Source organism: Pongo pygmaeus, chromosome 23 (assembly GCF_028885625.2).
Source record: "Pongo pygmaeus isolate AG05252 chromosome 23, NHGRI_mPonPyg2-v2.0_pri, whole genome shotgun sequence".
In the NCBI taxonomy this organism is placed as follows: Eukaryota; Metazoa; Chordata; class Mammalia; order Primates; family Hominidae; genus Pongo; species Pongo pygmaeus.
The window spans coordinates 46440484-46463458 of NC_085931.1; the positions used below are offsets into that span (position 1 = coordinate 46440484).

Here is a 22975-nt window from a genome sequence, read left to right on the forward strand (position 1 = left end):
CTGGAGTGTAGTATCGTGATCTCAGCTCCCTGCAACCTCCGCCTCCCAGGTTCAAGCAATTCTCCTGCCTCAGCCTCCCAAGTAGCTGGGATTACAGGCGCCTGCCACCATGCTTGGCTAATTTTTGTATTTTTAGTAGAGACAAGGTTTCACCATGTTGGCCAGGCTGGTCTCAATCTCCTGACCTCAGGTGATCCACCCGCCTCGGCCTCCCAAAGTTCTGGGATTATAGGCGTGAGCCACCGTGCCCCGCCAACTCTTTTCTTTGAAATGCTAGGTCCTAAGGTTATTATCTCCAAATTACAGATGAGAAATTGAGGCTACAAGACTTTGAGGAAATTGACTCAATGTCTCAGAGGCAGAAGTGAAGGATCTGGGTGAGCAACCAAGGGTCATCTTCAAGATTTCAAGATTGATTGTTCCAGGCTCTGAGATTCTAGAATTCTCTCCTGCCATTCCTCCTCACCCCTCCTGCCCTTGTTTTTTGTTCTTCCTTTTTTTTTTGAGATGGAGTCTTGCTCTCTCACCTAGGCTGGAGTGCAATGGCTTGCTCTCGGCTCACTGCAACCTCCACCTCCTGGTTCAAGCAATTCTCCTGCCTCAGGCTCCCAAGTAGCTGGGACTACGGGCACGCGCCACTGTAGCTGGCTAATTTTTGTATTTTTAGTAGAGATGGGGTTTCACCATGTTGGCTAGGCTGGTGTCAAACTCCTGGCCTCAACTGATCCACCTACCTCAGCCTCAAAAAGTGCAGGCCTGTGCCACCGCGCCTGGCCATTTTTTGTTCTTCCTTAGAGAACCAGCTCAGCTTAGTGCTTCTCAGCCAGTAGGGCTCATTCTAGAGCAAGACTTCTGGGCTCCATGCTTAATAGCTGTGGAATATATTACCCTCTCCAAATCTCAGTTTCCGTGTCTGTAAAATGGGTCGAGCTTTTCTGGTGTTAACACTGAAAGTCTTGCATCCCAGGAACCCCTTCAGCCCTAGGCACACCTGTTGTTCACCCTAAAAATGGAGGAAATAAAAGCCCATCTGGAAGAGTTGTGGTCAGGTTGGGATGAACGGTGTGCACTGGTATTGAGCATGGTACCTTTCAGGGGCCTGCAGAGAATGGGAGAGAAAATTACTGCTCATTACACAGGGTGACGGAGTCCATGGCCTGAGTGTGACACCTAATGCCACCACTTCCAGCTGTGTGCCCTGAGTTCAGTTTATCTTCCTGGGTCTCTGTTTCCCCAGATGTTAAGCGGATTGATAATAGTGTGGGCTGAGAGAGTATAGGAAGGATACAGTGAAATAACGAGCTTCGCCAGGAAGTGGGCACCGGTGCCTGCTGGGCATTAGTGCCTGTGCTTAATCATTGTGTGGCTCAAAAGGTGTCAAAAGCTTCTGAACACTTAATGCTGTATTTTGGGCCTGGAGCCCCAAAACCAGCCAGTGGGGACTCTTTTTTTTTTTTTTTTTTTTTTTTTTTTGAGATGGAGTCTTGCTCTGTCGCCCAGGCTAGAGTGTGCAGTGGTGCGATCTCAGCTCACTGCAACCTCCGCCTGCCGGTTTCAAGCAATTCTGCCTCAGCTTCCCGAGTAGCTGGGACTACAGGCGCATGCCACCATGCCTGGCTAATTTTTTTTTTTTTTTTTTTTTGTATTTTTAGTAGAGACGGGGTTTCACCATGCTAGCCAGTCTGGTCTGGAACTCCTGACCTCCTGATCCACCCGCCTCGGCCTCCCAAAGTGCTGGGATTACAGGCGTGAGCCACCGTATCCGGCCTTTTTTTTTTTCAGTCGTATTTCCATGCAGGACACAGAAGGACCAGTGGGGACTCTTACCTTGTCTCCAGCTTTGGTCCTTTTAAAAAAAATAACCCCGAATAATCAGGAGAATTTTTTTGATGAATGAGGGCACTGCTCTCCAGCTGTCCCAGGGGTGCGAAGAGGACAGTGTCCATGAGGGGGCGCCAGAGCACCAGGCCCGGAGCTGCAGCCTCCCACACCCGCCCAGCCTGGCCTGCAGAGCCAGCTCTCCAGGCGCTCCCAGGGTCCTCCCGGCCTCCTACCCTGGGAATCTGGAAACTCCCTGGCTCAGACTCAGCAGCCCAGACGCTGCCTGGAGGATCCTCTGGTTCTGGGCATTCACCACTGGCTTTGTTTGGACAAAGGCTCTGCTGCATGCCAGATCCTGGGGGATGCCTGAGTTATCGTTATCATGCTCCAGTGGAAGTGGGTATTCTCATCCTGGATTACACACCAGGAAACTGAGGCACAGAAATGCACGGAGCCGGGGTCCAAACCCAGGGGTGCCCAACCCCCGAATCTTTGCCAGCAGTCTCTGAGAATCAGTCTGGATCTCAGAATGATTGTAATAATCTTGGAGGCTTAGAAGGCTAGACTCTTAGAAATATTCAGTTCAAATAAACGTGTATTATTTTTTGCACGGGTAGCACGTGGGTGAAAAGACAAAAGTAAAACCAGTCCCCCTTCTCTCTGACCGTCCCCAGCCACCCTGGAGGTGACCACAGTGATAGTTTCTCGGGTCTCGTCTCCTCCCCATATAGGACTCATCAAATCTTAGAATTAGATGGGATTTCTGGGTGACTTGGTCTCTGGAACCCATCAGCTTCTAGCACCCAGCCTTCAGGTTCCCACTGACATCCCTGTCAAACTCAAACTCATGGGTGAGTTTGAGGGTCTTGGCTCCTGGAGCCCCCCAGCTTCAGGCCCAGCTACTCCTTTAGAGTTGAAGGGGCTGTTCTCTCCAGCGACCCAGACTTCAGTTCCCTCTGTGCCTCTCCTCCTCCAGGGGGCCCTCCTTCCAGAAACACCCTGCCTGCTTCTGGTGGTATAATAGAGGACACTCAGCATGGCACCCTCTCACTTTATGCCTGGTGATGGGCCTGATCTGTTGGGTCAGTGCCTTTCCACAGAAGGAAGGTGGTGGCATTTGTTCATTCATCCGTTTGTGTCATGAAGATAATGACCGTACCTACAATAAAGGGTGAGGTGCACATTAAATGCATGAATGTATGTAGAGGTCTTAGACCAGTGCCTGTTACATTCTCTATGGGTTTCTATTATTATTGATACTTTTAGTTCATTCAACTAAATTTACCAAGCATTCACAGGTTTCCGGGACACTGGGAGTACAGAGAACAAAGCATGTTTCTTCCTGCTTGGGGGAGAAGGATCCAGAAAGAATGTCAGCGCCAGCATGAAGAGCCTTGTGAGAAAGAACAAGTGCTCTGTGATATTTCAAGAGACGGGACCCCATGGAGGCCTGGTGTGTGGGTACTGGGGTGGCCTTGTGCTTTGAGATGAAGCCAGGGGGTCTAGCTGGGAGTGCAGGTGGCAGGCAGGCATCAGTTACATAAGCCCCTCAGCCTGGGAGCTCAAGTACCGTGTGACAGTTCTGTTCACAGCCCCCACACAGAACGTGCTCCTTGTCAGTAGAGCAGAGCAGGGAGGAGAAGCACCAGAGAGCCACTGCATGGAGTCTGGAAGTATCTCCTTCAGTTTCCTTGGGGAGGAAAGCAAGGGCCCAGACTCTAACACCAGCCCCTGGAGTCAGGTGAATAATTCCCAGTCACTATCTAGTCCCTGGCCCTGACCATCTGCTCAGCCCCTTCCACAAGTCCAGCCTGGTCCAGCCTCATCTGGCTGTGTGTGTGTATGGCGGGGTGGTGAGAGACTGGAGGAGAGTGGAGGGGGTCAGGGATTGGGGCCAGGCAGCACTGTGTGAGGCTTGAGATGGGAGGTCCTAGAGGGAGACCAGGAAATCAGGCACTCAGGAGAGCCAGGAGGGTGAGGGTTGCTGGGGGCAGGTGTCTCGGGGGCAGATGGTGGAGCCCAGGTGAACCCCCTAGGTTGTGTCTGTCCCATCATCCTTGATCCTCTTTGTTTTTTGAGACAGGGTCTCACAATGTTGCTCAGGCTGGAGTGCAGTAGTGCAATCATGGCCCATTGCACCCTCAACCTTGTCGGCTGAAGGGGTCCTCTCACCTCAGCTCCTGGAGTAGCTGCGACTACAGGCATGCACCACCATGCCTGGCTTATTTCTTAATTTTCTTGTAGAGACAGGGTCTTGCTATATTGCCCAGGCTAGCCTCAAACTTGAGGGCCCAAAGTGATCTTCCTGCCTCCACCTCCCAAGTGTTGAGACTGTAGGTATGAGCCACTGGGCCTGGCCCCTTGATTCCCTTTGCATGATAGAACTTCAACCCTTGGAGCCCCAGAGGATCCAGGCAGTATCAAGTCACCATCCATGTTATAGATGAGACCATGTATAACATCACCACCTTTAACACCACTATCCAGCCTTCAGATAAGATCACAGCCCTGACTGCAACCTCTGACCACAGCCCAGAGAGGGCATGTGGCATGCTCACAAACAAACAGCGTGTTAGGGGCTTCCCCTGGGTCAGAACTCAGACCCCTCGGCTCTTAGTCCAGTGCTCCTCTCCTAACCCAGGCTGCCTTTGGGGACCTTGGGAGTCTCTCATTTCATTGGGAATGCCCAATGGCATTGGTTGCCACATGTTGCCATTGTTGGTGTGTGTAAGTCGCTCTTCTGTCCTCATATCCCCACTTTGTCCTCCTGCCCCTTCTTAGGGGTGGATCCTGCAGGAGAGGAGGAAGCAGCCAAGCAAGGCTTCATTTCTACTTTTCCATCTGCAGGACCCAGGGCTGGGCACATGTGGTGCAACAGGCTGGAAATATTCTCCCCTACCCCACCCTCCCCATCCCTCCTCAGAGGCAGTGGGCCGGGGACTGGAGCCTGTGGTGAGGTCCTTCCCCTCAAGCCCTGTCGGGGGCAGCCACTAAATGGCCACAAGATCCCATGGACTCAAGGGATCCCATGTGGCATCCCTTCCCGTGCTGCAGAGGCTGGGAAACTTAACCACATTTCCAGACTCTTGCAGCTAGTGTTTCTGATGGCACGGAAATCCTGCCGTTGAATGCACACGCACAAGACTAGAATTTGGAACTGAGTTTCGTGGGGAGAGAGGCAGGGCACGGAGCATCCAAGCATCCATTTTGCTGTGTGGATGGTAGTAGAATGCAGGTGTAATTCTGGAGCTGGCAGTTGTAATGGTGGCTTCTGAATTCCACAGCTTCCTGATGGAGGCAGGAGCCCTGGCATCTTAGCCCAGTTCTGCAGGGTTTTAGGCGGCTTTCCCGGATGCTCAGGCACTTAGTAATAATATGCTTGAAAAAAAAATCTTTTTTTTTCCTACTAGCTGGAATGGATTCCGTTGTCTGTCACTGAACCCTGATGATACATCTTCTACACAGTGTGTGGGACAAGGCCCCATCGAAGTCCCAAGTCAGTAACCTGAACTCCCCACCCTCTCTGCCAAGAGAGCAAAAGCTTTTTTCTCTCAGTATCCATCGGTCCCAGGGGAGCTCTCTCATTGGCTGTGCTTGGGCCAGTCATTATCTCCTGGACCAATCACAGTTGCCAGAGAGATGAGATGCCAAGATCAATTGGTCAGGGCCAGATCATTTCCTACTTTTGTGACCAGGCAGGAAATGGCCTATCTCCAGAAGTGGGATGAGAAAGCTTGGGCATTCACTACCACAGCCTGTCTGACACCACCTATACCCCACAGGGAGGAACTATTAGTGAATGCCACACGGGACACTGCTGTAATGAAACACCAAGGGCAGGAGATTATGACAAGAGTCCCACAGTTCCTGCTCACGGGTGATCATTCCTGTTCACCACTAATAGCCTGGGAAGGACGCACAACTGTCCCCATCTTTACCCCGACAATGCTTTGGGTGGGAAGGGGAAACAGGCACAGAAGGAATGAGGAGGCAGGGTGCGGTGGCTCACGCCTGTAATCCCAGCACTTTAGAAGGCCGAGGTGGGTGGATCGCTTGAGGTCAGGAGTTTAAGACCAGCCTGGCCAACGTGGCAAAACCCCGTCTCTACTAAAATACAAAAATTAGCTGGGCATGGTAGCAGGTGCCTGTAGTCCCAGTTACTCAGGAGGCTGAGGCAGGAGAATTGCTTGAACCCGGGAGGTGGAGGTTGCAGTGAGCTGGGATAGCACCACTACACTCCAGCCTGGGCAACAGAGCAAGACTCCATCTCAAACAAAAGAAAAAAAAAAAAAAAGAAGGAATGAGGAGGAGGCTGGGAGGCAGGGAAGCTGGGAGGCTGGGAGGCAGGGAGAGAGATGGGAGTTTGAATCCAGGTCCCCCAATTTGCTGTGCATTGCAGGACCTGGAGGCAGACAGACTTGAGCTGTGTGTGCCCCTGGTGAGGACCTCTGCCTCAGAGCCCCAGGGGTCCAGTGTGCAGAGTGACGATGACCATGGCTGTCTCTCAGGGCTGCAGTGGGGCCTCGGTGGGACAGCATGTGCGTGTGTGAAGATGCCTACCCTGGGGGCTGGCCCTGGTAGGAGGCTCCTCCTGGTGCTGGTGGGACTTGATTCCTCAGGGAGGGGAGGAAGAAGGCCGTGGCCACTGGTCCTTTCAGTGAGGAGGCTTCTGCAGAACTCCCCCGTTGCCATGGTGACCAGACTCTCGGGGAGTCTGGCTTATTTTTGAACTTGGGCTGCACAGCAGCAGCTTTGTTCCCGGGTCTTTCTGCTGCAGCCTTTGTCCTGTGGGCCTGTCCCCTGAAGCCTTGGCACAGTGGGTCTGAGTGGGACACAACCCTGGCCAGGAGGGGCAGGCCGAGGGAGGGGGAGACCCAGTAGGCGCCCCCTGCCAGCCTCCCTAACTTGGCCTTGGAGGCGAAGGCCTGGGTTCTAGTCCTGCCTCTGCTGCAGGCCTGCTGGGCGACCTCTCGGGCTTGTCTGCTTGAGAGGGAAAAGGAGAGGGTTTTTTTTGCTGTGCTTCCCACAGTTGAATGAAAATGGAAGGAAATGGCCGGGCGCGGTGGCTCACGCCTGTAATCCCAGCACTTTGGGAGGCCGAGGCGGGCGGATCACCTGAGGTCGGGAGTTCAAGACCAGCCTGATCAACATGGAGAAACCCCTCTCTACTAAAAATACAAAAATGAGCTGGGCATGGTGGCGCATGCCTGTAGTCCCAGCTACTCAGGAGGCTGAGGCAGGAGAATCGCTTGAATCTGGGAAGCGGAGGTTGTGAACTGAGATCACGCCACTGTACTCCAGCCTGGGCAACAAGAGCAAAACTCCGTCTCCGAAAAAAAAAAAAGAAAATGGAGGGAAAATGGCTAGCCCCAATGGGTCCCAGATGGTGTTTGGGACCCCTGCCCTCCCCAGCCTGGATCCAGCTCTTAACAGCCTCCCCATGCACAGAGTGCACGGGCCCCAGAGGCTTCAGGCTCCTGCTTCCCTGACCTGCAGCTTCCAGGCCTCGCCACTACCTCCACACACTGTCTGTTCTATGTGACAGCATCCAGGCTTGGAGTTCAGCCCCTTCCTCAGTTTCCACCAAAGCCCTGTCTTATATGCAAGGCTTTATTGAAAGCTGGGCAGAAGGGGCACCTGGGGGCTTCACGTTTTCTATGAGGGGGCCCTGCTGTTTCTACTCCTTTGCCAGCGCCCACTACACCCTGCACATCTCATGGGCCGAGGCTCCTGGCCTTTTTCCATCTCCCTGGCTTCGTGCCCTCTCCCCCTCAATTCCCCTCTTCACTCTTGTGCAGAGCTGCTCAGCTCTCCCCAGCCCTGGCTCTGCCCCTGCCGTCCTATGTCCAAACCCATTGGGGCAGGGTCACAGGCCATTCTGGGTCAGGACCCTGTCCTAGGAAGGCAGTCTGGCTGTAATCATATCCCCACCTGACCTTCACAAACACAAATGAGAAGGGGCTGACAAAGTGCCCTTGGGATTATGGGGTGAGCAGAAAAGACGTTTATCTCTGGGCCTAGAAATCTAAGCCTTGCCAGGGGGAGAGTCAGTTCGCAGATGAGGATGGAAGGGTGACTTCACAAAGCCAGATGGGGAGGGGTCCCAAGACTTAGCCTCGTGTCACTAGGGCCACCTCCTTCAGAGGACATGAGGAGGCCATTGGCCTGCATCCTCTAGAAATTTCTCTGAACACAGCCACAAACTTCTGACTCCTGGGCAGGTGACGAATTGTCTGACACCTGCAGGCAGACCAGCCCCAGGAGGATGCTGGGCTTTCCTCCCTTCCTGCTTACAGGAAGTCCCCATGGCTGGGAGTTGACCAGGGCTTAGGCCTAGGGAATGGGCAGTGCCCTGAACACACTGGGTTTCTCTTGGTCATGTGACCTGGGCTGGCCAATCAGAATGCCCCATCCCCTGGCCTAGGGATTGGCTCCTGGTGGGCACATGATTCAGGCTGGGCCAATCAGAGTCTTCTCTGAGATTTGATTCATGGACACCAAAAGAGAGAGGTTCTCTCACTTTCTGCAGGATTGTGGGGTGGCATAGCAGAGTCGGGTGGGCCAGCAGCCATCATCATGCCATGTAGACAGAGCCAACCTGGGAATGAAATTGATACACTGAGGAAACAGCTGAGAGGTGGAATGACAGCCTTGAGAATCTTTGAACCCCTGGATCCAGCTAAGCCTGAAGGCAGTTCTGCTTTGTGAATTTATTTGTATGTCTGCAAATAGATTTCCTTTCAGTTAGGGTGGGTTGGGCTCCTGACCTTGTAACTGAAAGGTTCCTGACTATCAGAAAGAGAGGAGATGAAGGAGGGAAAGAGGAAGGGTTACAGGAAGGGCCATATCTAGCCATGGGTCAGGGGGTGTCACAACTGAGGCCCTGGGGACCTTTTAGTTCCTTATCTCCGAATCTGACCAATTGTGAGAGTCACCTGGGCAGCTTGTTAAAAACTGATGCTGGTTTAATGGGTCTGAGGCCTGGGCATCTGCATTTTCACAAGCTTCCCAGAGGATTCTGATACCAGCCAGGTTGGAAAGTGTCAATCTAGTCCTATTTTTTCACATTTTAGTGAGGGAGACAGGCCCAGAGGAGAAGGGGAGTGACTAGTCCCAGGACACACAGCAAGTTAGTGGTAATGTTCGACCTGTCGTTTCCCATTGTCCTCTTCATCTCCCTATTCACCAAGTGAGGCCAAGGAAGGGAAAGGGTAAAGATCTTCCAGGCAGAAGGACCCAGGCACGGACCATTGTCTCTTAGGAAACCCCATCCCTACCTTTCAGACAGATGCCAAAGGGGTATCTGTAAATAACCCTGCTCTTAGCCTGGGAACTGCTGCTTGTCTGACTTCCATCCATCCATCCATCCACCCACCCATCCACCCACATACATATCCATCCATCCATCTATCCACCCACCCACCCACATATTCATCCATCCATCCACCCACTCACCTATTCATCCATCCATCCATCCATCCATCCACTCACCCACCCACATATTCATCCATCCATCCATCCATCCATCCATCCATCCATCCATCCATCCATCCATCCACATATCCATCCATCCATCCATCCATCCATCCATCCACATATTCATCCATCCATCCACATATTCATCCACCCATCCATCCATCCATCCATCCATGCATCCATCCATCTACATATTCATCCATCCATCCACTCACATATTCATCCATCCATTCATCCATGCATCCATCCATCCACCCACCCACATATTCATCCATTCATCATCCATCCATCCATCCACATATTCATCCATTCACTCATCCACCCACATATCCATCCATCCATCCATCCATCCATCCACTCACATATTCATCCATCCATTCATCCATTCATCCACTCACCCACCCATCCACCCACAAATTCATCCATCCATTTATCTGTCCATCTAAATATTCATCCATCCATCCACCCACCCACATATTTATCCATCCAGCCAATCATCCATCTATCCATCCATCCATCTACCTACGTATTCATCCAACCATCCACCCATCCATCCATCTACCCACATATTCATCCATTCATCCATCCATTCACCCACATATTCATCCATCTATCCATACATCCACCTGCCCATCCACATATTCATTCATCCATCCACCCACATATTAATCTATTCATCCATCCATCCACTCACCCACATATTCATCCATCCATCTACCCGCCCACATATTCATCCATTCATCCACCCACATGTCCGTCCATCCATCCATCCATCCATCCATCCATCCATCCATCCATCCATCCATCCACCCACCCACCCATCCATCCAACAAATACTGAACACAATGTGTAGCAGGGACAAACTAGTTAATGTAACATACTTAGGCTATCTTCTTCCCTCCTTCCCTCCCTCTCTCCGTCTCTCTTTTCCTCCTTCCACCCCCACTCTGTCTTTTAGGGAAGAACACTAAACTTGGAATTGGAAGTCTTATGTTCTAATGCTGCCTCTACCACTTACTAGCTCTGTGAAGTTGGGCATTTAATTTTTCTAAACATCTCTGAACCCCATTTTCCCCATTTGAAAAGTGGGGATGCTAATACTTTGCAAGACTGTTGTAGAGATGCAGCCAAATAGTGTGCAGGCCTGGCATGGTGCCTGAAGCAGAGTGGGCACACGTGGTGTTGGCTGCACCCACCTTCCTTATACATTGATTGCAGAACATAGAAATGAACCTGAGAAGAACGTGAAAGTGAACATGAAAAGGAAGAAAGAAAAAAGAATCTAGAATCCCAGCAGTTTTCTTAAGTTGCCTAATGTCAATTTTCCTTTTCTCTCCAGTCCAAATTCACATGGAGACACCATTTTTACACACTTATAATCAATTGTAGGCGCAGTCTGGGGTCCTAGCACTTCCCCTAACATCATCTCATGATACTTAGACTTTTAATGAATCCTTGACTAGGCTCTGTGATAAAGGATGTTAGTGAAAACAAATCATGAGAAACAGGGACTTGGCTTAGAGAAAGAAGCCTGTGTCAGATCAGTAGGCCCCTCTGGGGCTGTGGAAGCATGCAGACGGTCCTTTAGGGAGTGATGTTGGAAATGGCCTTGGGCTAGCCACGTTATTTCTCTGGACCTCAGGTCACCCATCTCTGAAATGGGAGCATTGAACTGGCTGATCCCTGAAGCCCCTTGAGGCTCTGGGGTTCTAGGGAGTATGTGACCCCTGAACTGACTGGAATATCTTAGGTATGCCAGGTGCTACAGGGGTTGAGTGGGGAGGAGGTACGGACCCTGCCTTCCATGTCCTTACAGTCATCTTGGGGCCATAAATTCAGGCCAGAAAACCCATTCAAGGACAGGATATAAGGAAGAACAGTATAGCATTCTACCGCAGCAATGCAAACTCCGTTTGACCCTAATCCTGGCCCAGCTGGCCAGAGTGGAACTTGTGCTTCCAGAGGATCCGAGGAAGGCAAGGGCTGGTCTGGAGGCAGGGATGCATCTTCTTTGCCTCAGTGTCCCCAGAGTCCAGTAAAAAGTAAGATCCTGGCTGGGTGCGGTGGCTCACACTTGTAATCCCAGCACTTTGTGAGGCCAAGGAGGGCCGATCACCTGAGGTCAGGAGTTCAAGACCAACCTGACCAACATGGAGAAACCCCGTCTTTACTAAAAAAAAATTAGCCGGGTGTGGTGGCACATGCCTGTAGTCCCAGCTACTTGGGAGTCTGAGGCAGGAGAATCATTTGAACCCGGGAGGCGGAGGTTGCGGTGAGCCGAGATCACACCATTGCACTCCAGCCTGGGCAATAAGAGCTAAACTCTGTCCAAAAAAAAAAGTAAGATCCCAGTGACCATGTGGTGAAGGGACCTTGCGTCCAAGGTGGGCCCTGCCCAGGAATGTGCTGGGAAAGGGGTTCGTGCAGAAGAGTCTGGAAAGCTTCCTCTGGGAGAGGCTGGAGAAGGGACTGGGCTGCAAAGCCCAGGGGACATGACCACTGTCTCCATCAGAGTTACAGGATGCTATATGGAAGATGGATTAGATGTGTGCTGGTGGCCCCAGAGGCAGGGCTGGGGCCAGAGGGAGGAGCGAGCTAAGGGTGGGCTCAGCTCAGGGAGGACAGTCTCGCACTCATGGGCTCTCGGTTTGGGGACCAGAACAGCAGATGCTCACAGGCTCTCTGGCTGCCCCCCACCCCCTCTACAGGCTCTGTGCTGAGTACTCTTCTGTGTCAGTACCTATTATCCCTCACACAGCCCCACAGAGTAGGTGATTCCCTTGTGCTTATTTTACAGGTGTGGAAACTGAGGCACAGGCTAAGTCACATATTGGGAAGTGGAGTGGGTGGGATTGGAACCCAGGCAGTGGGCGTCCTGGCAGTGGGGGTATGTGGGCAGAGGTGAAGAGGGATGGAAGGGCAGAGGAGGACTGGGCAAGGTGATTCCTGAGGCCCTGTGGCTTCAGTGGCTTATCAGGGAAGGCTCCCTGGAAGAGGTGCCCTTCAGCTGAACCTTGAAGGCTGGGAAGGATCGATGGAGAGGAGCAGCAAGGGTGTCCCAGGCCAGGGAAGGAATAAGCACAAAAGACCTGGAGGTGGAATGTGGCATGGGTGCGAAGGTGAGGCCAGGATGAGTTGGCATGGCTAGAACTGCCTAAAGGAGATCCAAAGCCACAAGCCGGGCCTCTTGATCCGGTTCAGAGGCCCCTTCCCATTGGCCAGCCGGCCTGTTGCAACAGCATCCCGCTGGGTCCCTCCCTCTGTCCTTCCAGCCTCCCCTGCTCCCTTTCAGCTCCTCACCAATCTGGTTGAATCTAAATCTGATCGAGCTACTCCCTGCTCAGGAACCTCCCATGGCTCCCCGTTGCCCAAGGAGGAAGTCCACGCTCCCCTGCTTGGCGTTGTTTCCCGGCTGTCCTGTCCTTCACCCCCTGACCCCACCTGCCACCCCATGCCACCTGTGTACATTATGCTCCAGTGCCAGCGGAAGGCCCACCACCCCCAGACACACCACTTGCTTGCTGCCTGCCTGCTTGCGTGGTGGTTCCTCCGTCTGCACTTCTCTCTCTGCTCTTCGGCCTAGGGGGCCGACATCCATGGATGGAGAAGTGTGGCTACTAAAAAAGAAAAAAAAAAAAACCATCATAAACTCAGTGGCTTAAAATAGCACACATTTATTCTCTTATGTTTCTATTCTCTTACGGTTCTGGAGGTCAGAAGTTCAAAATCAGCCTCACGGGGCTACAGTCAAAGTAGGAAAGTGCAGGCAGGGCTGGTTCCTCCTGGAAGCTCTGGGGAGAATCAGTTTCCTCGCCTTTGCCAGCTTCCAGAGGCTGCCACATTCCTTAGCTCGGGGCCTCTAAGCCCGTCTTCAAAGCCAGCAGCCTATCCCCTTCCACGCTCCCTCCGACTCCCTCCCACCCTCTGGACCTGTCACCATCTCTCCTTTCTCTGGCTCTGCCTCCTGCCTCCTTCTTTAATGACTGTGATTACATTGGGCTCATCCTGATAATCCCCAAATAATCTCCCCATCTTAATTTGATCTCATCTGCACCTTTGCCGTGGAAGGCGCCATGTTCACGGGTTTCAGGGATTTGTCCGTGAACATCTTTCCAGGCCACTGCTCTGCCCCCGACAGGAGGCATCAGTGGGCTCTGTTTGTTTCCCATTGGGTTTGCCATGGATACATTGGAGATTGGACAGTGGCAGGAGGGTGAGGTGAGGGTACGTGTTCTTGGCCCCCTTCTCACGGGGTCCTAGCTCCTGCCCTGGCCTTTGGGCCCCTCAGTTCACAGCTCTGGAAACTGCATCCTCCTCTGGGCAGCCATGGAGATGGCTTTTGCTTTTCGGCCTGAGGACCACACCCTCCCTCTCAGCACTCCTCAGCCCAGCCCTGCACCTTCCTTGCCGTTCCTCATTAAACTGCCACTCATTCGATTGCCACATGAGGGTGAGTGAGGCGAGCAAGGTGCCCAAGGTGCAAAACAATTTTTTTTAGATGGAGTCTCGATCTGTCACCCAGGCTGGAGCGCGGTAGCGTCATCTCAGCTCACTGCAACTTCCGCCTCCCAGGTTCAAGCGATTCTCCTACCTCACCCTCCCCAGTAGCTGGGGTTACAGATGTGCAGCATCATGCCTGGCTAATTTTTTTTAATTTTTAGTAGAGACAGGGTTTTGCCATGTTGGCTAGGCTGATCTCAAACTCCTGGCCTCAAGCGATCCTCCCGTCTTGGCCTCCTAAAGTGCTGGGATTACAGACATGAGCCACCGTGTCTGGCCCCAAGGTGCAAAATCTGTGCAAGGGTTTCCTCTCAGGGCCATGCCAGTGCTGTGCTTACCTCACCCTGGTCTGGCCTGTGAATCTTTTCCTGCCTGAACCTGCTCACACCCTTGGGCTGTGCCTTCTGCCTGGACTTCTCCCTCACCTTTCCACCTCTCCAAATGCAGCCTGCTCGGACCACCTTCTAGTAACAGCTCCTCCGCTTCCAGCCCTGCAGCCTCCTGCACAGTGGGGGCCCAGAGGGGATGCTCTTGTGCATTCCAGTCTGCCAGGTCCTTGCACTTGTTCGTGGCTCTGCCTCCCCCACTGCAAGTGAATTCCTCCTTCAGGATGGCGCCCCTTGAGCCCAGTGCAGGCCTCGGAGGGGGCCGTGGGCCGTAGACCTGGAGGGTAAGGAGCCAGAACACATGGTTTGAATCCCTGCACTGCCGTTACTGGGTGTGTAATCTTGGGCAATTTACTTAGCCTCTCTATGCTTCAGTTTCCTTATCTGTAAAATGGGAGCAGGGATAGTTCCTGCCTCTTGTCATGGCTTTGATGATTAAATGAGATGATGCTACAAAGGAAGAGCCTGGTGCCTCGCAGACAGTAAAGGCTCAATCCGTGTTAGCATCGGTGCTGTGGTCATCATGAGGGACTCAGGAAAGGTTGACTGAATTTATTAGAACCGAGAGGCAGGAGAGAGAGAGAGAGAGAGGAGAAAACAGAGAAGAGAGAGAAGAAAGGGGAGGAGGGAGAGAGGGAGAGAGGAAGTTGGGAGGAATTGATGGGTGGGAGAGGTGGGGAGAGGGGGGCATGAGGCTGGGGAGTGAAGGCTGCCAGGTAATTCAAAGGGGAAGCAGAGAGAGAGCAGAGGGTGTCAGGCAGGGTCTGCGGACTCGAGTGAGAGCTGCTCCATCACCAGGTGCTGTCTGCAGCCAGCTGCTCTCAAAATAGCTGCCCTGCTGGGGGCTGGGGCTGATGGAGGGGCAGGGCTGGGAACCCCATCTGGGCACATCCTGGATCCCTCCTGGGCTGTCGCGGCCCAGAGCTTGGCGAGCAACCCCTGTGGCCTGTGACTTGTGACTTGTGGTTGAGTTGGGGATTTGGGGGTCCCTCCTGTGGGGTCTGTGTGCGTGGTGGGCAGGGGTAGGGGAAGCTGCCCTGCTGGCCCGGGTCTGGGAGTGTGCTGGAGACAGGCAGGTAATGGCCATCATAATATTGATGACATTTATGGCAGTGATGAGTATCATCATCCAAAATGAGGCAGAGGCCAGGCACAGGGGCTCACGCCTATAATTCCAGTGCTTTGGGAGGCAGAGGTGGGAGGATTGCTTGAGGCCAGGCATTTGAGACCAGCCTGGGCGATGTAGCAAGACCCTGTCTATAGAAAAAATTTAGAAAATGAGGCAGATGCAGCAAAGTTGCCCATCCATGCTGCCCTCTCCTTCTTCCTCTCTAAAGAATGCCAGTTATGTCCGCGCAGCCCAGTGAACACACTCACCTCCCAGACTCCTCTGCGGCCAGAGCAACCCTGTGACCTGCTTCTGGCCAGTGAGATGGAGGTGGAAGCTCACCAGGTGGACATTCTATTTGGAAACCGAGAGCTGGGCTGTCTGGAAAGAACATAGACTGTGGGGTCACACCAGCCTGGGTTTTCTCCCCAGCTCTGCCGTTTCCTAGCTGTGGGAACTTCCTGAGTCTCAGTTGTCTCATCTGTGAAATGGCAATAAGCGTGACCTCACAGGTGGATACAACTGAGGGCAGCTGCTCCTGACACGGACCCTGGCATGTTTCAGAGTCCTAATGGGCTTTCTGGGCCATTAAGGGAAATTGTAACCTCTGTAGATGCATTTGACTATGCTTTTTTTTTTTTTTTTTTTTTTTGAGACGGAGTCTCATTCTGTTGCCCAGACTGGAGTGCAGTGGCTCGATCTCAGCTCACTACAACCTCTACCTCCCGGGTTCAAGTGATTCTCCTGTCTCAGCCTCCCGAGTAGCTGGAATTATAGGCATGCACCACCACACCCGGCTAATTTTTTTTCTTTTTTTGAGATGGAGTCTCACTCGGTCACTTGGGCTGGAGTGCAGTGGCATGATCTCAGCTCACTGCAAGCTCTGCCTCCCGGGTTCATGCCATTCTCGTGCCTCAGCCTCCTGAGTGGCTGGGACTACAGGCACCCACCACCATGCCTGGCTAATTTTTTGTATTTTTAGTAGAGACAGGGTTTCACCATGTTGGCCAGGATGGTCTTGAACTCCTGACCTCAGGTGATCGGCCCTCCTTGGCCTCCCAAAGTGCTGGGATTACAGGCATAAGCCACCACACTTGGCCCTGCATTTGACTATGCTTTGAAGATGTTTTAGCATTTGGTCCAATTCAGTTGAGTAGATAACTTTTACTGATACCCGATACTCAGAAAATTGGAGTGACCTCCCAGATGGTACTTCTCAGTCGGGTCATACTGCAGCCTGTGTTCTTTGAGGTCAGCAACACTGCATCTGGTTTATCTCCTCATCTTCCTGCTTAGCCCGGTGCTTGACACATAGTGGGCATTTGCGCCCATATTTACAGAGTGAGTGGATTGGTCTGTATCTGTTCAGCAAGCACTTCTCTGTGCCAGGCTCTGTACTGAGCGCTGGAACAAATCATCCCGATAAAAAACTCAGCATAATGATGGATGAGGCTCTGTGTGTTCTCCTCTGGTGGGCATATCCGAATTTAACAGGAAGCAACGTCTTGAGCAGAAGGAACAAAGCAGCCCTAATAAGGGCATGTCAGGGTGCTGCGGGGGGAGGTGTCCCTGCCATGATCCTATGAAAGTGGGTCATTAGAACAAGGCCCTGGCTGGATTCTAGCACTGGGATTCCCCACAGAGGAAGCCAAGTGTCCAGGTGTAAATGAAAGGGAAGCCCTCTCTCCTAACTCTAGCACTGTGTCTCACACCAGCCATATGTAAGACTTTGTCTAGTACCCCCATCGCTGTACCTCCAGCACCCAGAACTGCTGGGCACCCTGGAAGTGAGTGAGCGAGTGGACAAGCAGATGACTCAGAGGCCAGCTCACAGTCTCGTGGGCAAGGCAGACAAGAAACAACCAAGCAGAATGCCCCCAACGAGCACTACGGCATGTGGAGAGGAATGGCCGGGGCGCCTGCAGGAGGGAGTGGCTGCCCGTCTGCAGTGGGAGGAAGGAGTGAGGAATGGAAGCCTCCCTCAACTCTGCCTGCAGAATTTTCCAGATTGGCTTCTCGTCTAGTCCTGGCCTTACTGCACCCCCTCACCTTCATATTTCTCTCACCTCGGTTCCCTGAGCATCTTCATCACCCAAATCCTTTCTGAGAGTCTTTTCTGAAGGGGAGCGTTTGTTCTAGAGATTCTAGTTCCCTCCGCAAAGACAAGTCCTCTGGTCACCAGCGTCCTGCCCCAACTCCCCAGGTGGGTCAAGAGGCCCCTGCATGAGCCAAGCCCTCCGGGGGCCTCAGCATCACCCGTACCCTAATGCATCAGTCTGCTCTGCCTCCTGAGTCGGGGCAGTGGTCCGCGCTTCACTAGGGGGACAGAACCAGCTCAGGGATGGCAGCTAGAAGACCAGGGGTTCAGCCCCAAGGCTGGTCCTGCTGGTCCTTCCTGGCTGAGGGTGTGCAGCATCAGCCTCGGGCTTCCCAGCTCTGGGTGGGAAACCTGCGTCCCTCTTGTTGTTGCTGTGAGGATTCGACATGAAGTTGTGTGGGAAAGTGCTTTGTAAACTGCAAAGGGTGGAACAGATGGGAGTGTTACTCTCCGCGCTCCTTCCCCGGCGGGTTTGGGGGTTCCCAGCCCACATGAGTGTTTTGCTGCCTGCACAAGAGCCCCTTGTTCCTTCTGGGTTTGAGTGACACATGGCTTAGCGATGCCCGAGAATCTGTCTATAAGGAGTCCTCTCTCATTCCTGGGAGAAGGGTGTGGGGCTTATGGACTTTTCTTTTTGGTTGTTATTTTATTTATTTATTTATTTATTTATTTATTTATTTATTTATTTTTGAGACAGAGTCGTATTCTGTTGCCCAGGCTGAAGTGCAGTGGCACGATCTTGGCTTACTGCAGCCTCTGCCTCCAGGGTGCAAGGGATTCTCCTGCCTCAGCCTCCCGAGTAGCTAGGACTATGCACACACATCACCATGCCTGTAATCTATTTTTAGTAGAGACGGGGTGTCACCATGTTGGCCCGGCTGGTCTCGGACTCCTGACCTCAAGTGATCGGCCTGTCTCAGCCTCCCAAAGTACTGGGATTACAGGTGTGAGCCACCGCACCCGGCCAGCTCATTAACTCTTAAGGAGGAAACCGTCCACAGCCTTCAGGTTGGGGCAGGCAAGGAGAGGGGCTGGGAGAAACCAGGCAGCAGCGTGCTCTTGTGAAACCCCTTTATGCCCTTAGCTTCCTCAGTCTTCACAGATCCTGCCTCCCCCAGTCCACCCAGGAAAACGGGGCCCCTGGGGCCTGGCATTGTGCCCAAAAAAATCCAAGGGAATGACCCAGCAGGTTTGATAAAACTACAAGAAGCAACAACGCCCTTTCCCTGGTTTCTCCCCAGGTGGGGAACTGTCCCCTCCTCCCACATATATGGTATCTCACGTCTGCTGATGTTTATTCCGAAAATGAGACTGGAAACAAGGGCTTGGGGGAGGAGTCAGCACGAGGACCTCAGGGCCGGACTCTCTATGCCTCAGTTTCCTCTTCTAGAAAATAAGAATGATCAAAGCGCCTGCCTCGTACGGTGGTCGTGAGGATCGAATGAAGAGAGCTATGTGGAGAGCCTGGCCTACGGGAAGGCGAAGTTGGCTTTAGCTATGTCTTTGTCTCTGCTCATTCTGGGGTTCCAGCCTCCTTTGTCTCCCTCTGGACTGTGGTGGGAGCTTCCCCACTGGCCCCCTCTGCAGAGTCCTCAGAGTCCTCCCCACCGCCATCCCTCCCCTCTTCCAGCAGCTGGAGTCATCTTCCCAACCACATGCCAGACCCTCCACTCCTGCTAAAGGCCCCACAAAACACCATCGTATTCGTCATTCCCTCACTCAGCACACATCTGAAGTTCTGCAGTGCCCCAGGCCGGGCATCAGACCCCGAGGATGCAATGGGGAGTGAGACAGACAAGGGTCCTGGCTCTCCAGGAGCATGCGTCCGGCCTGGTGTGGGAGAAGACAGCGATGAGGAGACAGAGGGAACCGAGGGAGGTGTTAAGTGCTGGGCGTTGGTCATCTATTATCATAATAATGCCACAAACAAACACCCCCCAGGCTTAGTGGCTTCAAACAACACGCATTATTCTCACTCTGAAGGCTGTCTGTTGAGTGGGGATCAACAGATGGAGCGACTAGACCGGGCTTAGCTCCAGGGCTGCTTCCTGGGCTTCTCATCCATGGACCACTGGGCCACCTGGGACTTGTTTGTCCCGCGGTGGTGGCAGACGGGCAAGAAGTGAATGGGGACCTGCAATGCTCAGCACTGGGACACTCTCACTTCTGCCCCCATTCTGTTGGCCAAAGCAAGCCTCATGGTCAAGTCCAGTATCAGTGTGGTGGGAAAGGACACCCTGCCTCTGGTGGGAGATGGGGCAAGGCCACAGGTGGAAAGGGGGGTTGTCGGCAGGGCAGGTTGAAGAACTAGGAGCAGGAAAGCAACCCGTATGGCCTTTGCAGGAAACCGAGGGTACTGAGATGAAGACTCACTGAGGCGTCTGCTTCTCAGGGCTGGTCAGGGTTGGCTTCTCTGAGCCGCTGTCAGTGAGGCCTAGAACTGAAGGAGGAGGAGAGCCAGCCGTGCAGTCAGGGAAGAACGTTCTAGGCAAGCACAGAAACGAAGCAGAAATGAATCGCCGTGTCTTTGGAACTGACAGAGGCCCAGGCTCCTTGCCCCTATCGTGTCTGCACTTAAGTCCATGCTGAGTGCCCCAGCTATGGCCTCTCTGTCCCAGCCATGGGCTCTCTGCCCCAGCCGTGGCCCCTCTGTCCCAGCCGTGGCCCCTCTGTCCCAGCCGTGGTCTTTCTGCCCCTGCCGTGGCCTCTGTGCCCCCGCCCATGCTGACAAGTGGCAGTTTTCCGGCGCCTTGCTCTGTCCTATTACTGGCTTTGGCTATGCGCTATGCTCTGCCTGGAAAGCCCTTCCTCTTTCTTGGGCCAAATCCTACTCATCCTAAGATTTATATTTTTATTCTTATTTTTTTTTAGAGACGGGGTCTCACTCTGTCTCCCAGGCTGGAGTTCAGTGACACGATCACTGTTCACTGCAGCCTCAACCTCTTGGGCTGAAGTGGTCCTCCTGCCTCAGCCACTGGAGTAGCTGGGGCTACAGGTGTGCACCACCATGCCCAGCTAATTAAAAATCTTTTTTTTGTAAAGATGGGGTCCTGCTATGTTGCCCAGGCTGGTCTCGAACTTCTGACCTCAAGCAATCCTCCTGCCTCAGCCCCCCACAGTACTGGGATGGTTGGGCCTTGGGCTGAGAAGGAGACAGGGAAGGGGCCATAGGAGCTGTGTGATCCTAGGTGAGCTGTCTGACCTCTCAGATTTGTTCTTCTCATCAACAGAATGGGGATAATGGAATCCGCCTCCTGGGACTGTCACGAGAATTAGATGAGGGATTTTGGAAAGAACATGGCCCACGGTTGAGTTCCGGAGTAGAGAGGCTGCTTCCTCTCTGGGTGACCTTATTCCACCTCTCTGAACTTGAGTTTCCCAATCTGCAGAACAGGGGGAAGGAAAACTGCCTCCCGGGACTGCTGGGATTAAATGAGATAGTGCCTAGAAAGCCCTTGCAGGAAGACCCCCTCCAGGGTCACACACCTCTCTCTTTCCCTCCCTTGTCCCTTTCCCTCTCCCCTCCTGGGACAGACTCCAGGGGAGGAAGCGCTGTCTCTAAGTGGGTGAGGACTTGCCCAGACTCGCCCGCCCGACTCCGCCTGGTTTCTACGTTGCCACCCTTTTGTCACCGAATGGCCACCTTCGGGGTTGGCCCTTTCACTCCCACTGGAAAATCCAGCCGGGGCCACAGTCACTGACCAGGGACTTCTGAAGACAGGAGGAGCATCGAATGAGAAGATCCAGCCAACAACCTGGTCCCCACGGCAACACGTTGACACTGGTCCTCTCTACCTGAGGCCTCGTCTGGGGCTCCCCAGATCTTCAGAAGTGGTTCTACTTTTATGCCCCATTTGTCAATGAGGAAAGAGTTAGGAATCCAGAGAAAAACCCAGGTCCATCTGACTCCAAGACCAGCGCTCTGTCCGCTCATGCTTTTCCATGTCAGAAGGCTGTGTGTGTTGAGGAGGGGTCTACCCACTCCTCCATCCCCCAAGCCCTCAGGAAATAAAGAGAGTCCAACACATAACAAGTGCTCAAGTGGTTGTAGATAAGCAAGGGAATGAATGATGGACAAGCAAGTGAATGAATGAATGCACTTGTGGAGTCCTGCTGTCCTCTCTTTCCTGGAAGCTCCCTCTTCTCCCTCCACACTCTACCCCAAATGGTATACCTCACCCACCATTGCCCCATCCATCCTTCCCTCTCTGCAGCCACCTTGGACCAACAATAGATGGGACCACCCCATCACCTACAGCCCACTTGCAACCTCAGGCTGCTTTGATGGGGTTGCCTTGGCAACTGTAAGTTTCCAATTGAAGAAAAAGTTCCTACCAGGGTTTTCAATGAAGAATGACAGGGGAGAACCAGCGGAGAAGGTTGCCCAGGCAACGGGAACATTTAAGTCAAACTTTGCGGGTCTCAGTGTGGGGAGATTATCCTCAGCAAGGCTAAGAGATCGGCCCCCTTGCCAGGCGGCTCTGCCAACGCAAGCTGTCATGGAGATGGGGGAGGCCCCCAGCCTAACCTCAGCCGGCCGATTGTTTCTGACAATTATTGATCTGCCATCTCCAGAGTTCTCTGACTCATGACAAGCCCGAGACAGGCCTCAAGCCTGGCAGTGTCTCCAGGTCGACCAGGTGACTCAAGAGGGGGCTTTGTGTCCTCATTTATCTCTGTGCCGGACCCAGGGGTTGGGTTTTCTCTCAGTTACTGCCTCACTTTGCCCCTGTCTTTGTTAACTCATCTGTCCTTTGTACCCCTGCAGAAGCAGACAGGGGCCCTCAGCATATGACGTCAGCAGCTCTGGCGCCCGGCTTTGTCAGCAGCGGTTCCTGAGTGGGTAAAAAGGATGAGCCCCTCTCTCTGGGGAGAAGGAAGGGAGGATGAGAGACAGGGAAGCCCTGAGGCCTGCGGGTGGTAAGGAGGGCAGCTGGGATCTGACCTGTGCATAGACAAGGCCGATTCCAGGGAATCCAGGCCCTGTGGCTTCCGCAGGGGAATTGAGACCCCCCTGGGGCAAGATCCCCTTTCAAGTGCCTGATCCTGCAGGGTGATGGGCCTGCACCTGGGCCCCCACCTGCCCTGTGCTATCTCAGGCCCTGGCTTCTGCCCTTTTCTCTTCCCTCTCCTGTTCCCCTCATCCATGTGTAAAAACCAGGCACCCAGAAAACGAGTAGGGTGAAACTTAGAGCCTGCCTTTACCTGCAGGGGGCTTGGGCATCACCTGACCTAGGCCTCCAAGACTCTGCCCTCCTCCCTGGTCCTCCAAGAGCCTTCAGCTTCCTCCAGCCCCCAGGCCTTTGCACCTGTGGAACCCCCTGCCTGGATCACTCCACCCCTCCCCACCCCCACACAGGCTTCGACCACACCACTTTTCCCCACCCTCTTTATGGCAGATGTCACACCCTGGAACTGTGTGGTGTTTCTGTTGTCTGCCTACAGTAGGATGTAGGCTCCACGCCACAGGGACTCTGGCTTCCTGGTCGGCCACTTTGTATCTGGAGCATGGAGCCGGGCAGGTGCCCGGCAGATATGTGTTGAATAAACAGGTGGGTGGCCGCCTTACGTTCCTCCATGGTAAAG

The 22975-nt window shown here is 53.3% G+C and overlaps 1 protein-coding gene across 1 annotated transcript in view; it reads left to right on the forward strand.

The window, feature by feature from the left end:
• The window catches only part of MCM5 (minichromosome maintenance complex component 5), a 50730-nt gene extending 29314 nt beyond the window's left edge, over nucleotides 1-21416 (forward strand). Inside the window, exon 17 of the mRNA XM_063662999.1 lies at nucleotides 20620-21416. Coding sequence (XP_063519069.1) covers nucleotides 20620-21090 — 471 coding nt within the window. The 3' untranslated portion in view covers nucleotides 21091-21416. The remainder of the gene's footprint in view (nucleotides 1-20619) is intronic.
• The last annotated feature ends 1559 nt before the right edge of the window (nucleotides 21417-22975 follow it).